Below are 13,257 nucleotides of genomic sequence, written 5' to 3'. Positions count from 1 at the left end.
CCAATTAATGAAAAACACTTTCCTGATATCTAGTGTCAAAAAATTCCTGCACAATATGATTAATGAATTTCCCCCAAGTGCTTGTTCCGTGCTCAAATATATGAGCTATATGTATATATTTTCATCCCTCCCTGACCCTTCCTCCTACAAATGTAAAAATAAATCATAGAACTTTAGGTTCACTCTGAGAATTTCTGTTGAGAACAAATATATCATTCTTGTGGATGAGTTGCCTGTGGGCTTTGAGCATGAAGCAAATGATTAATATTCCCTGACTCAGTTAACCTAATTTGGTCTAGAAATTTCACCTGGGGGGTTTTTGTTTGTTGTTGTTTTAAAGAAGTATTTTCAAAAAATCACTTGGCTTATTTTTGCATTTGTTTTTTTTTTCTCTAACAATCTGCTAACTTTAATTTTGATTCTTTTCTTTAGCAGTTATGAGGAATGTTGGTGAGTTTTCTGTTTGTGGAGAGAGTTTTTGTTGGGGGCTTTGTTCTTAAACAGAGAAATATTGTACCATATTTCTAAATGTACAGCGCTTTTTAAATGTTGTGTATTGTGGCACCGTTGTCTGTGTTGGTTTTAAGTAAACGTAGTTGTAAATGTGGTAGGAGTTCTTTTATTTTCCTCTTCCAACTGCAATTTTCTTAGATAATGAATAGCTAATTCCTAATTTATTTTTCTCTTTCAAAACTTCTCAACTTGAGCGTGAAGGATGATAGACTCTGAGAAAATAAATTGCTATTTCCCTTTAATAGGAAGAAAAATTTAAAAATCAGTATGTTTCTGCTTTGTCCTTTCTTGGACACTTTTGCCCTAGTTTAGAATTATTTTCAAACAATTTTCTTTTATAGTCATATCATACTGTCCCCCTCCCCATCAAACCACTGATGCAGAAAAAGATATCTTTCTCCTAGCCTGGGGTGGTAGAATAATTAGCAATGTCTTGAACAAGCTTTCTTAATCATTTTTGTGTCATGAATCTCTTTACCAGTCCATTGAAACTTAGGAACCCCTCTCAGAATAATGTTTGTTACCTGGATTCATAATTGAAGGAAATGCTAAAGTTCAGTTAGATGTTAATGAGAACAAAGATAAAATGTTTTCCCCCATTTCACACTACTCCCCCTCATTCTCTTCTCCGGATGTATAATTGGGTTTTAACACAACACGTATACAACATTAAAATGTTTGTTGCAGCATAGACTGCCTTTTTAATATAGTCATAATCATTTAAAGAAGGTAATTAGAATGCACATACATATCTTGCATCACTTTAATTTGTGCAAAGAACCTACCAAACAGAAGCTTTTCCCCTTTTTTCACCTCTCCCAAATCCTCTCTTTGAATGCTGGAAATTAAATATTGAAAACTAGTAGGTGAAAATATTGGGAATGAATTATTACATTCTTCCTCACCTAACATGGAAGGGACAGTGAAGTAAAGGCTTTTAAAAATCCATTTTGAATTTTTGGATTTAATAGCGTATTAATTCCAAATGGACAGCTAGCTATTTATTTGAAAAAAGTGATTGCAGATTGGAAAGTGGATGTTTGTAAATCTCATGCTGTGAAATGAAATTCTTATACTAAAACAGAGATCTGAGCTCCGTCTGCTGCATGGGCTTCTGGCAAATCCCTTGTTTTTGCATGTTCGCCCAATTGTGGGGATGAGAGATGGCTACCCATCTCTGTGAGTAGATTCTAGTTTACAGGGTAATAAAGGCTGTTTGGACCACATATACCTGTAGTGGAAATATGAGATGAACGCCACCTTTTGCTCTTCCGTATCTATCTCATCCTTCCATTATCCACACCCAGAGAAAATTAAAGTTTATCCTTTGAGGAGATAATTTCATTGCTCCTCTTTTAGGAAGAACATGTACCTTTTTAGACACTATCTCTGATTTTCCAGTTGTATGCAGTATGAATTGTAGCACTAGCTTTTCTTCTCTTAATTCTCCTTGCTCTCACAGATTTTTTTTGAAACTAGGAAGTATTTTTGTTGCTCTGGAGTCTTTGCTGAAAATACTTGTGTCTTTCATTTAGTCTTCTCCAGCCGGCAGCCGGACCTGAAGGCACTCACCCCTAAAGAAGAGGATTCTTCTTTTTTCAAAGGCAATATCCAAACCAGTCCACTCATTCTTACTGAAATTTATGGTCTGGCAGTGCCCACAATATGCTTTATGCCTTATTAGTCTGGATAATGGCCTTTGTTTGCCTAGTCGTGCCCAGGTGGAGTGAGGAGGAGGGTCAGAGATTTGACCAACCACTGAAGGGTTTAATATCTCTTAGCTCTCTCTCCTGACTTGACATTTCTTTTGCCGCAACAGCTGATAGATCAAAATAGAAAAATTCAGGATAGGAAAGACCTGGTACCTGGAGAGCAAAGGAAAAAAAATAGGTGCAATTTACTCATAGATTGGGAAGATTAGAGATGGAACAGAGTAAAGGAGGTATAAAATTGCTAACTGGCTAAATGAAAGGAACCCAAAAAAAGGGATTTGTTAGCAAAATCCACCACTGCAGTCTGTAGAGAAGTTCCCCTTAGTTCTCCTTTATTACTGTTTTCAGTGGGCATAAACAGCTGCTAATTCTTCATTTGAATGAAGTTTTGACAGAGAGATAAACTTAATTGAAAGACAAAGAGCCTTGGGGTAGTTATTCTTGGTTATCTAGGGGGAGATGATTGGGTTCAGCAGAGGGGAAAAAACTACTGAATTATTGGACTATTCTAAGTATCACTTTCAGATCTTTCCTTCTTTTTTTCAGTACCTCACCCAGCTGCCAGTCAATAATATACGCACCACAAGATATCATCAGAGCAAAGGAGATTATTGCCCAGATTAACACCTTAAAAACCCAAGTCAGTTACTATGCTGAAAGGCTGTCAAGGGCAGCCAAGGATAGATCATCTAATGGCCTAGAAAGGACGCTTGCCATCTTAGCAGATAAGGTATGAGAATAACAATACTTATATTTTATTTTTAATTTAATAGTTCTTTATTTTTTCCAGTTACATATAAAGACAATTTTCGGCATTCATTTTTTGGAAAGATTTTGAGTTCCAAATTTTTCTGCCTCCCTGCTCCCCAAGATGCCAAGCAATCTGATATGTTATTCATATGCAATCATGTAAAATGTATTTCCACATTACTCAGGTTGTAGTCATGTAGTAGAAGAAACAACAAAAGGGAAAAAAAACAAAAAGTGAAAATAATATACTTCAATCTGCATTCAAACTCCATCAGTTCTTTCTATGGGTGTGGATAGAATTTTCCCTCATGAATCTTTCGGAATTGTCTTGGATCAGCGTATTGCTGAGAAGAACTAAGACTGTTGTAGTTTATCATTGCACAATGTAACCGTTAACTGTGTACAACGTTCTGGTTCTGCTCACTTCACTCAGCATCAGCAAAACTTATGTTTTAAAAAGGGAGTATGGTATTGACGATATATAGTAAAGTCACACCTGGTAGGAGTCTACATCACTGAGAAAATGCTAAAATGTTATACCTGAAAGTGACTTCAGTAATTATCCTTTTATTTTCTAAAAGAGAAGACCCAGTGAGATTAAGTGACTTCCCTAGCTAGTAATGAAACATTATTTCAGAATCATTGAAGTTAAAGTGTTATCGTTAATTCCCCACAATTAATGATAAGAGCTGACTGTTAACAGATATAGAAATTTGGGACCAAAAGGAAAATAATAGGCATAGTGTGGCATAGTGGAGAGAGCACTGGATTTTGGGTCAGGAAGGATCTGGGTTAAAGTCCTACTTTAGACAGTAATGGGTGTATCTCTTAATTGGTGCCTCAGGTTCTTTAGCAGCAAATTGAGGGAAAGAGTTGAACTCAAAGGACCTGCTTTGAGTTTAGTTGATTCCTTCCTAAATCAGATGATGCAAACTTATATTGAAAAGAATCACTGTTTTGTCTCACAAAGATTTACTAAGAGTTTTTTTGTTTTGTTTTGTTTTGTTTTATGTGCTAGGTAAGAGGAATCCAAAGATAAAAGACAAAGTAACTCCTGTCCTCATGGAGCTTATACTACGCCATTGCTTTTTAGGAGAATTTCTCAGCATCACAGATGACATTTCCCAGGAATCACAGTACTGCTACCTAGGGTTCACCTATGAGTCCTGATGTTGAAAGGAGCCCCAAGAGTCCCTTGAGAGTCTTTGAAAGGCAACTGTGCCATACTGAAAAGAGAAGTGGCTTTGAAATTGGAAACCTAGGTTTAAGACCTGGGACTGAAAGTTACCAGGATGGATGGAGAGCAGTACTTCCCTATTGAGTTCATCTGAGTTTGGTCTTATAACCTCTATCTGTCATTTTAGTCCCTCTTTTATACCACAAGTATTATAATGAAAATCCCAAAGTGTGAACACTTTGATCTTGGAAAATCCCTTCTGTGGGCCTCTGGTTCCTTGTCTGTCAAGTGAATCTGTAAATGGATTAGGTTAGATGGCCTCTGAACTGCTTTCCAGCTCTAACGCTAAAATCCTCAGCATAGAGTAGTGGAAAGAGCATTGGTCCTGCAAGTCAGACTGCCTGGGTGCTATTCCAGATTCGGTCACTAACTTGATGTGTTACCTAAGGAAGTCACTTTACCCCTCTCTGCCTCAATTTCCTCATCTATCAAAAGCTGATAAGATCTACAGCTATATCACAGACAGGGCTGAGTCTCCAAGCAGATAATGTAAATCAGAGGTGTCAAACTTAGAGGAGAATCAGATTAAAATGTAATTGAGAAATGTTTCACACAAAAAAATCCAAATGCATAATTGTGGTTTTCTGACTCATACGCAGCTGGGAACCTGTTTCTGATGCACATGAAGGCTGCATGCTGAAAATATCAGCAGTAATTCTTGATCCAGGTTTCTAGTGTTATGTGTTAGCAGAGTATCTTAAGACATTTCTTAAGTCTTCAGGCTGTGAGCTCCTTGAGGGCAGGGGACTGTCTTTTGCCTTTCTTTGTCTCCTTTGAACTTTAGCTTAGTGGGAGGCACATAATGGGTGCTTAATAAATGCTGATTAGCTGACCAACTGACTTACTTTATGCCTAGTGAAAATCAAAAGGGTCTGGAATATGTGCCCACAGATAGCTTTGGAGCTAGTATCATAAGAACCACTACCCTTTTTTTTTTTTAAATCACTAGTACTTAATGAATTTTACTGAGGAACATCATGTAATCTAATTGGGTCGAAGAAGCCCATGTCATTTCCCATCGGTCTTATGAGGCAGGATTTCTTCTAAGTAATCTTTAGGCAAATAGAAACCTGTTTTCTTCTTACAGGCTTTCAGAAAATGTGAGTCTACATCCTCTTTCAGTTATTCTTGACCAGGGATGGGGAACCTGCAGCCTCGAGGTTACATGTGGCCCTCTAGGTCTTCAAGTGTGGCCCTGGACCTCTTTGCAGTTTGAGATTCAGAGCTGCATGTGAGGACCTAGAGGGCCACATGTAGCCTCGAGGCCGCAGGTTCCCCACTTCTGTTCCTGACTGTTGGGTTGGGAAGATCTTCCTCCAACTCTTAAATTTATCATGTTGTTGTGTACTTTTATAATGTGACTATGTCAAGAAGCCCTGGTAGTACTTGTATTAATAGTACTGATGATTAAGATAGCTGATACAAATAGTTCTTTAAGTTTTTTTTGTTCAGTTGTTTCAGTTGTGTCTGTTTGTGACCCTATTTAGGGTTTTCTTGGCAAACGCTGGTGTGGTTTGCCATTTCCTTTTCTCCAGCTCATTATACGGATGAGAAGAATGAGGCAAATAGGGTTAAATGACTTCCCTAGGATCACATAACTAGTAAGTATCAGAGGTGGTATTTGAACTTGAGTCTTTCCCCAGCCTGACTCTATCCACTGTACCACCTAGCGGCCCTTAAGTTTTGCTAAATCCTTTATGTATATTATCAGTCAGGCAGTCAGCTCACATGTACCGAGTGCTCACTCTGCCAGACACTGTGGTCACTGGAGATACAAAGACAACAGTGAAAGAGTCCTTACCCTCAGTGAACTTTCATGCTCAGGCATCATGTGGACATAGAAGGATAGGAAAAGGTAACCTTAGATGGACAATGTTCATAGTAGGACAGATCGGGAAAGATATTGCTTAAGCTGAGTCTCAAAGGAAAGCACAATTCCAAGAGTCAGAACTTCATGGAACGTTGTGAGATAGGTATTTTTGGTATTATCGTCTCCATTTTAAATATGAGTTAGCAGAGACTTTAAAAAGATTAAGTGGTTTGTCCTTGAATCACATTACTGGTGCATGTCAGAGGTTCATAGCTCAAGAGTGAGAAGGAAGCATCCAGTTCAAGTATTCTTAAGGTCCATAATGAAGGTTTGTGTATTTGTATGGGGGGAAAAAAGAACATCTTTATTTTCACTCACCTCTAACTAGAATTTAGTATTTCTTTAAATGATTTTAAAACTCTGTAGGCTCTGTTTTTGGTTTTTCTTTGTGGAGGTGGCAATATGTAAGGTAGGAATGTATTACCTTCTCATAATGTACTCATAAGGATTCCTTCTCATAAGGAGAGAAAAGAAAACTGGCAGAAGACCAGCTCACATTAAGGAGGTGAAAAGGCTTAGCAGTAGCCTGTGTTTATGTTTTTTTCTCAGACAAGACAACTGATTACTGTCTGTGACTGTAAATTATTGGCTAATTCAATACATGGACTGAATGCTGCTAGACCTGATTACATTGCCTCCAAAGCATCTCCCACTTCAACTGAGGAGGAGCAGGTGATGCTAAGGAATGATCAAGACACTCTCGTGGCAAAGTATACTGGAAGAAATAGTCGCTCTCTCCATGCAGATTGGCATGAGGCAGAATGGGTAAGTGCTAAATATCTACTGGTACCACTAGATAGAAAAGTAAAGGTGTGTTCTTATGTTCTTACTCTTGGGAGATTCTATTTAGGGAGACTGTCTTTCCAAGTAGACCATGGTTCCCCTTCCCTAAATAATGCTTTCCAAACCACCTTGTTTCAGATTGGACACTGCCCTTACCTTTAGGCCCTATTGAGTGTCAGATGTCCAAGTGTCTGGCTCTTGGCCAAATTAGGAAGCAGAATCATGAAGGAAGTAAAGCAGTCTTTGAAGCCTTCAAAATCCCTCTTCCTCAAAGCACTGTTGTACCTATGGTGTGCCTTAAAATCACTCGATGGCCTATAGTAATCTATCCATGCCTGTGAAAGTCATCTGGTTCTTGAGAATTATTCTCAGATTTCTATCCTTTTTGAAAACAAAAATGTTTATTGAAGTCTTAAAAAAATAAATTGTGGTCATTTCTCATTGACTGCTCCTCTCCCCATTCAGTAGACCAACAAAAACACAGTTAAGTAAAACAAAGCAACATATTGACTCTTATCTTTGAAGTATGCCTCATTCTAGTCATAGCCCACCACTTCTCTGCTCTTTAACTCTCAGTTCAAGAGCCCTACTCTACTTGTACTCTTCTTTCACTTAATTTATCAGAGGAAAAAAGAAATGAATCTTATCTCCTAATTAACACTAAGTAGTATCTGTTGATTTTTAATCACTTAGGATTACCTTTCCCTTGGTACTATTATCCTTTATATTTTAAATTATCATGCCTGGATAGCATAATTCTTTAACAGAAAGCACATTTTCCCATAGTATCACTCTCTGGAATGGGCATAAAAATAAAAAGCAATGAATTATTAGGTTCTCTAATTCTTCTTAACAGTTCCTTTGGGATCTGTAAAGAACCAGCACCTCCTTTTAAGTAACTAGACACCCTCACTGTAATGACAGTAGATATTAATAGTTAAGGACAAGGAACTGGAAGAGTAAAACTCTGAAGTATGAAAGAAGATAACCCACTGTGTTCCTCCTGACCCAAGAACCCTTGATTCCCTTCTAATATTCAGGGTTCCGTGACACTGCAGTTTTCTAAGGTCTCCAGAAGCATTTCTCATATCAAGCTTGGGAAATAGTGTAGTAGAGTTCTGTTTTTGTTGTGAGAAAGCAAAATGTTAACAAATGGGTCCATAATTACGGTAGGACTGAGTGTGTTCTGTGGGTGCAGACTTTGGTTTTAGGTAAATTCTTGGGACTTGGGGATAACATTGAGAAGTGGTCATTTTGGAAAGAGTAAGGAAGGCATTTTTTTCCCTTTTTAAGGAAAAAGTTTGGTTGAATGTTGACAAAAGCCTGGAGTGCATCATCCAGAGAGTCGACAAACTTCTCCAGAAAGAGCGATTGCACAGTGAGAGCTGTGAAGATGTTTTCCAGTGTGATGTCAGTGGGCCTAGTAAGAAAGGTAATCGGGATAATCGAGCCTATTGGATAAGACCGGAATCCTCACATGCATCCTCATCATGCTCCTTCTCCATGTCATCTGCTGCATTCCATTCTCATTGGAGCACAAGTGCGTATGGGTCCATGCTTTTCGCCTTCTGTTGCTTTTTTTTCATTGCTATATCATTGTTTGTTTTTTTTTCCATTTGTCTTTCCAAACCTCTTTTTAAGCATACCTTTGACTCAGAGTGCAAGAATAGTTGTCACGCATGAGTAGGATATTTCAGCTAAGCTTTTTTTGTGCTAGGAGGTGTAATCTGAGGGCCAAGATTCATGTTAACATTTTGAAAATCGGAATCTGATGTATTAGGGTACATCCTTGGCAATTTCTAAATCCCAGGGAAGAGCTATGACACTTGCTTATTTTGGAAAGCCTGCTATGCTTTCCAGGTGTTTTCTAGACCTTTTAATACCAACGCTATTTAATACACAAAGGTGACTTGGGCCTGCAGGGAGTGTGATGTTAAACTTTTCATTTGATAAAGAATGGAAGAGTCAAATTGGGAAGAAACTACATTTAGAGAGGCCAAAAGACTTGTTGTATTTTTTTAAAGACCTGATTATAAGCCTAGTGATTTTAATTAGTTCTCTTTTCCTAGCTAAAATGTGACATACCTAGAAGTTGATCTTGACAGTATGCTAAATTCGTATAAAACTCAAAGACTTTGGTGGAATTATTCATTACCGTACTCTAAAGATAAATTCCCATTGGGTTTCTTCTATTTTAGTACCATCACTGCATGCTTTCTAAATAGCAGAGGGAACTCAGGATAGCAACCTATGCTTGCTGTCTTCCTGAAATGGATACAATAAAGGTCCCATGTGCATGGAAGAGCAGCTAGATTATTTCTTCTCTTTAACCCTTCTATGTTAGGTTTAGTAGTGTGAACTTGTATGGTCCAGTTAGAATGCTCCAGATGGAAGACTCATGCAGTGAAGTCTTTGGTTTTTTATCAAAAGAGTTTAACACATTATAATTAAATCCTGTTTCTGAATCAAGAACTATTATAAGTAAAGAAATTTATTCCTGGTAAATAAGTACTCAAATCCTCCTTCATTTATAAAGTTCTTTTCACCTGAACATATCCTACTCAAGATGGGATTTAAACACAGTATTTTGTTTGAGCCTGACCTTTTGGCAGTATTCATATCTTCCACCTGTTTCATCCACAAGGAAATGTTTGCACTTGCTGAATATGTAGTTGGTACATGTATTTGTTTTGCATTTGTACGTATTTTTGATTCATATTCATTTGACTTTGATCTTAGGATTTTGTCATTTTTAAAATAACAGTTTTCAAAAATGTCAAATAAGTAACTGTGACTTTTTAAATAGATAAAATATATGTTTAATAAGCCATAGTGCATATATATATATATACATATATATCCATAATTTCAGTGTTATCTTCAGGCACAGTTAAATGTTGTAAATATGCCAGCATATAAAATACATTTCTTAGTAGATGCCTGAACAAGTGTTTATTTCTGATGTGTAGAAGTAGACTTTTATAAATATGCCTACCATGAAAATCAGTTTTCCTATAATTGTTTGTCTTAAATGCATGTTTCAAACGATTTTTATTTGCTGATCCAAACACAGGAAGATGTATGAAACCATATGCCATTAAAATAAATGCCATGCAGATTTTTAGTTTTAGAATTTAATTTATCAGAAAAAAAATCCTCCAACTTCTAAGTAATCTGAAGGATTAGAACTGAAGAAGTGTTGGTGAATGTACATTCATTTTATTTTATTAATTGATTGATTGATTTTTAATTTTCAGCATTCACTTCCACAAGACTTTGAGTTCCAAATTTTCTCTCCATCTCTCCCCTTCCCCCATCCCAAGACAGTATGCATTCATGATGTATGTTTAAAAGGTAGACCTCTAGACCATTTCAACAAGTGTTGGATAAGCTTGAAGTTTAACCTTTTAAAAAATAAATTTTTAGTGATATATTTTGTTTTATGTTCCCTACATTTCCCAGCATATCCCTATCCTAACCTTTCCTAGAAAATAATCCTTTATAATTAATTTTAAAAGAGGAAAAAAGCAATTAAGGAAAACTAATTAACGTATCAAAAAAGTCCTAAGTTGTCTGCTGTGTTCTATGGCCATAGCTTCCCACTTCTGCAAGGTAAGGAGGTGCATTCTTAGAACTCTTCTTTTGGGTAAGCATAGTCATTATAATTTCACAGCATTCAACTTCAGGGTTTTTTTTTAATATAACCTTTTGTACTATATTCAAATGATTGTGGTAGCTATTCTGACTTGGAGTTTGTGCTACACAAAAAAACTTTATTAAGTAACTACTCTTTCTTCCTTTTTTTTCTTTTGTTAAGTGGAGTTAGCACCTTTAAGTCCTCATTTTCTACTTTCATCCTTGATCTTCAACCTCACCCTTTAAAGAGAAGCCTGACATGACTCTCTGCTGGGCACTATTTAGGGCTTGTTCAGCAGAAGTACCTGGCTGTGTAAGGAAGCCTGTACATTGGAAAATAAAGGCAAGACTTGTAATAGAGGTTAAGCAAAAATCTGCCCCCCAGATATGTGGATATGCAGAATTTGGGAAAGTGACCATTTCTGCAGCGCTTCAGAACTTAAGAACTTAAACCATTTTCTTTCTTTCTTTTTTTCCTCTTCACTCCAAGTACTTTAACAGCAACACACTGCTATTTATTCACCAGTTTTGAAGTTACTTATACTACCTTTCTACTCTCTGGGCTTATGCCTTTGATGAGTCATTCTAAATTTGAATTAATATTATTGAAATTCTCCAGTGGATTGAGAAGTTAAATTTATGTTTAGACATTGATGTCACTTTTATGCCTGTTTCTCCACCTCCCTCCCTCTTTGGGAAGCTGGGAGTAGGCTGAAAGTCTTCAAATTATAAGACCATTACTTTTTCTTTTTCCCCATTCCTAAAAATTATCCATGGCATTATTTGTCAGGATTAAATTTCTAATCTTCATGTCTCCTTTTATTGTCCTTCGTAAATGAAGATCTCTTCCTACTTAACGTGAAGAGTGACCAGGGAGAAACAGTGTCACCAAGTTTAGGACAAAGGATATAGTCCTCTCCTCCCTTACTTCTTCCCTTATTGATTAATTTAGTTATCCAAGAAAAAAATGGCTGTCTTTCAGCCTACTCAGCATACTTAGAAGATGCCTCAGCAGCTTTCTCAGAAACTGGTTTCTGAATACAGCTGACTTCTCTTTAAGACACTAGTGTATTTTCTGTGAGTAAATAAATAGAAATAAATATGCTATGGGCCAGAAACTACCTCTCTCCTGCCACTTGTTTTTAACTGAAAGCTAGGGAACCAAGGCGGCAAAATCCAAAATGGAGACTTCTTCCTAATATCGTTTTTAAGTGTGATATCTTTGAGGTGTCAGATTCAACTGAATAACATACCTAGAGGATCAACAAAGAAGTGAAACTGAAATGAACACTTCTGGCTGGGCATAATCGCTGTTGCTGGGGAGGCTGAGGATGGTGGATTACTTGAGTTTGGGGATTCAGAGCTGCAGTAGGACTAAAGCTGATCATGTGTCTACACCAAGTTAAGCACCAATAGGGGGAGACCCCAGGAGCCAGATGCCACCAGGTTTCCTAAAGGAGAACTAAACCAGCCCAGTTTGTTAATAGAGCAGATTAAAGCATCTGTCCCTGTCCAGCCTGAATGGTATAGAGTGACCCAGTCTCTCCCCCTAGGTCCTCCCCCCCAAAAAAAATCTGCTTCAAGTGCAAGGCATAATATAGGTAGGTAAAATGTTGTTAAATTATTAAATTCCCCCCCCCCCCCCCATCCCCAAGGCCCAAAGAGCAGAAATTTTTGCTAATAGTTGTTGAGTGTAAATCCAGAAAATGAAGTGTTTGTTTTTGGCATAATGGTTTCATTACTGAACCTTATTAAGTTTGAATCTCAAAAATACTTCTTCCAGAATAAGAGAGAAGGGGCATTAATCCAGGTAACTGATTTTGAATTTCATTCTTTGTTAATTAGATCCACAAATCTCTATGGGTCTTTCATTGTATATTTGCTTGCAAATGTAACTTTTCCATATACAATGTGATTCATTTATAAGCTTTCCAAAGGCTCATGTCACATTGTAATGTTAATTCTGTCCTAATGAAAATTTTGTGTTTAAGTATTGATGAAGAATATGAACAGTCTACAAATGGTAATTAGAATGTTTCTCTAAAAAGAAAGATCCTTATTCATATTAGCAGTCTGATTACATTAATGTTACCCTTTGTTATGTGGTCAATCAATCAGTAAGCATTTATTGAGTGCCTACTATGTGCCAGGTGCTGTGCTGAGCTCTGGTCAAGTCTAGCAAATTGATGGCCAATCTTTTGCTATTTGTTCAGCTGCTTTACTGAAAGCTGTTTATGCCCTTGCCCTAAGCATTTGAGTTGCTTATGTTTAAACTGTGTTGCTGCTACTTAATCATGCATGTTGCACCTCCATTTCTGTGCAGATAGCAGCCCCCCTCCTGAAGAATCCAGCCCAGGTATGTGTGTTTTCCATTCATGGCTTCTGCAGATTTATACTTTGTGTTGATATTTAACATTTAGGGTAGCATTTATAACTAAATTAGCAAAAATTATTTAAGATGTCTAAATAGAGAAACAAGTCATAGTGGATAGGAAGCTGGATTTAAAGTCAGGGAACACTGGGGTTCAGATATCATCTCAGACACTTGCTATATATTTTGTATCAGTGCTTCAAAGAATTTGTGATGGCCTCTGTGTTTGTATTCCTTCCACCAACGCATATCACAAACTTTCAGTGCTATTGTACATGGCTTTTATGAATTACTAATAGACAAAAAGAAATTATCACCAAAGTGACTACTCTACTAGTAATAAATTTGCACAACCTTAGCAAAATTGGTTTACCAGCTGGCCTGT

General features: G+C 37.1%; 1 protein-coding gene across 6 annotated transcripts in view; it reads left to right on the top strand.

The window, feature by feature from the left end:
* The window catches only part of INPP4A (inositol polyphosphate-4-phosphatase type I A), a 202,446-nt gene that overhangs the window by 153,606 nt on the left and 35,583 nt on the right, over positions 1-13,257 (top strand). For 3 of the 6 annotated variants that reach the window (XM_072614598.1, XM_072614601.1, XM_072614600.1), the window contains 5 exons: positions 433-450; positions 2,772-2,955; positions 6,632-6,847; positions 8,159-8,405; positions 12,825-12,857. In XM_072614598.1, the coding sequence (XP_072470699.1) occupies positions 433-450; positions 2,772-2,955; positions 6,632-6,847; positions 8,159-8,405; positions 12,825-12,857 (698 nt within the window). The remainder of the gene's footprint in view (positions 1-432; positions 451-2,771; positions 2,956-6,631; positions 6,848-8,158; positions 8,406-12,824; positions 12,858-13,257) is intronic. The other 3 variants (XM_072614603.1, XM_072614604.1, XM_072614602.1) reach the window with 3 other exon arrangements.

Source organism: Notamacropus eugenii, chromosome 5 (assembly GCF_028372415.1).
Source record: "Notamacropus eugenii isolate mMacEug1 chromosome 5, mMacEug1.pri_v2, whole genome shotgun sequence".
In the NCBI taxonomy this organism is placed as follows: domain Eukaryota; kingdom Metazoa; phylum Chordata; class Mammalia; order Diprotodontia; family Macropodidae; genus Notamacropus; species Notamacropus eugenii.
The sequence above is the reverse complement of the archived record's forward strand: the minus strand, read 5'-3'. Positions and strand labels throughout refer to the sequence as shown.